Source organism: Parus major, unplaced genomic scaffold, assembly GCF_001522545.3.
Source record: "Parus major isolate Abel unplaced genomic scaffold, Parus_major1.1 Scaffold273, whole genome shotgun sequence".
NCBI lineage: Eukaryota > Metazoa > Chordata > Aves > Passeriformes > Paridae > Parus > Parus major.
The window spans coordinates 278,312-279,946 of record NW_015379267.1 but is presented as its reverse complement, the minus strand read 5'-3'; the positions used below and the strand labels follow the sequence as shown (position 1 = coordinate 279,946).

Sequence of the window (1,635 nt, the reverse complement as noted above, 5' to 3'; positions counted from 1 at the left end):
CGCCGCTTTGTTTTGCACCCAGCGGAGCCGCGCCGGCCCCAGCCAATCACAGCGCGCGGGGGCGGGATGGAAAGAGAGGTCCGCCAATGGCAGCTCGCGGAGGAAAAAGGCGGGACGCGCCGCGCGTGATTGACAGCGAACGGCAGCCAATCAGCGCCAGGCTTGCTCCCACGGCAACGCCAAACGGGGGGGGGAGCCGCGGCGCGATGGGGGAAGGGAAAAACAAGGCTCGCGCCGGGAGGTGACCGTTGGGGGCGGCGATTGACAGCAGCAGGCGCCAATCAGCGGCCAGCCCGGCACCGAGACGTGCCCAATCACCGGCCAGCTCTTCAAGCGCGCGTCAAATCGGAAACGGCGAGGGGCGGGCCCTGCCGCCGGCGCGGGGGAAGGGAAACGGCGGCCGTTGGGGGGGTTGAGTGACAGGCGGCGCGGCCAATCAGCGCGCGGCCTGCTCGTGGTCGTGGCCAATCGGAGCGCGCAGGGGGCGGGCGCAGGGGGCTCAAGGCCGCTATTTTCCCCCCGGTTTCGCAGCCGGGCGAGGGCGCGGAGGGGCTGCGGAAAGGTAGAAAGCAGCGGCCCGAGCTCGCCGGTCTCCCCGCCGGCCGCCTCCCCCGTTTCCCGGCCGTGCTCACCTTCCTGCGCTGCATCCTGGGCGGGGGCAGCGAGGTTGCCTGGTCCCCGGCACCCGCGGCCCGCGAGGCGGCGGTGGCCGCCGCGGTGTTGGCGCTGGCGGACTCCGTGGTGACAGCCGTGTCCCCCGGCCTGCGGCACGCGTGCTCCGCCGCCGCCAGCCGCCGTTCCCTGCTCGGTCCCTCACGCTTCCGCCGGGACGCGGCCCACACCCCCCGTCACGTGACCGCGCGCCATCTTGGAGCCGGGCAGGCCCCGCCGGCAGTGACGCCGCGCGCCGCCATCTTTGATTCGGGCGGGGGCGGGGGCGGCCGCCATCGTTTGTAAGGGCACGGGGCCAGCGGGGCCCGCCCGTTACCGAGCCCGCCATGCTGAGTGCGGGCGGGGCCCGGCGGAGGAGCTTCCAGAGCTCCCTCGCCGTGTGAAGCCCCGAGAATTGCAGCACCGGCAGCTCCTCCGCGGAGCAGCGCCCTGGAGGCGGGATGTGGCGGGCAGGGCAGCCCGGGGATTGTGAATCGTGTTGGAATTGCCGTGGGGATGAGCGGAACTGTGAAGGACAAAGCGCCATGGAGGGGGTTCGTCCCTGCCTGGCCAAAGTAACTTCCTGACTCGCTGCTCCGCGGAGCTCGGGAACTTCCCGGATACGCGGCCTGGAGCAGCGGGAACAACTAACCGGGGCTTCGGGAAAAGCGAAACCGGTCCCGGCCAGGACCTCCGCCCCACCGGGATCGAGAGGCCCAGACCGGCGGAAGGAGCCCCGAGGGCCCCGCTCGGCGGCGCCGGGAGTGGGCGGAGCCTCTCTGCCGGGATCACCAATCAGAGCCCGTGTTTCTGCCCCGCCCCCTCAGCGCAGCCAATCGCCGCTCTCCACATCGTGTGGCGCTCCTGCGCGCGCCGTGCCTCGCGAAGGCCCCCAGGGCTGGGGTCTCCACAATAATGCCTGCACGGCGCCGCGCTCCGCCGGTCCCATCGCGGCCGAACCGCGGCGGGCGCGGCCCCGCGGGG

The 1,635-nt window shown here is 72.9% G+C and overlaps 1 protein-coding gene across 1 annotated transcript in view; it reads right to left on the bottom strand.

The window, feature by feature from the left end:
• The window catches only part of KAT7 (lysine acetyltransferase 7), a 15,881-nt gene extending 15,102 nt beyond the window's left edge, over window positions 1-779 (bottom strand). The window contains exon 1 of the mRNA XM_033511495.1: window positions 633-779. Coding sequence (XP_033367386.1) covers window positions 633-647 — 15 coding nt within the window. The 5' untranslated portion in view covers window positions 648-779. The remainder of the gene's footprint in view (window positions 1-632) is intronic.
• Between the last annotated feature and the right edge of the window lie 856 nt (window positions 780-1,635).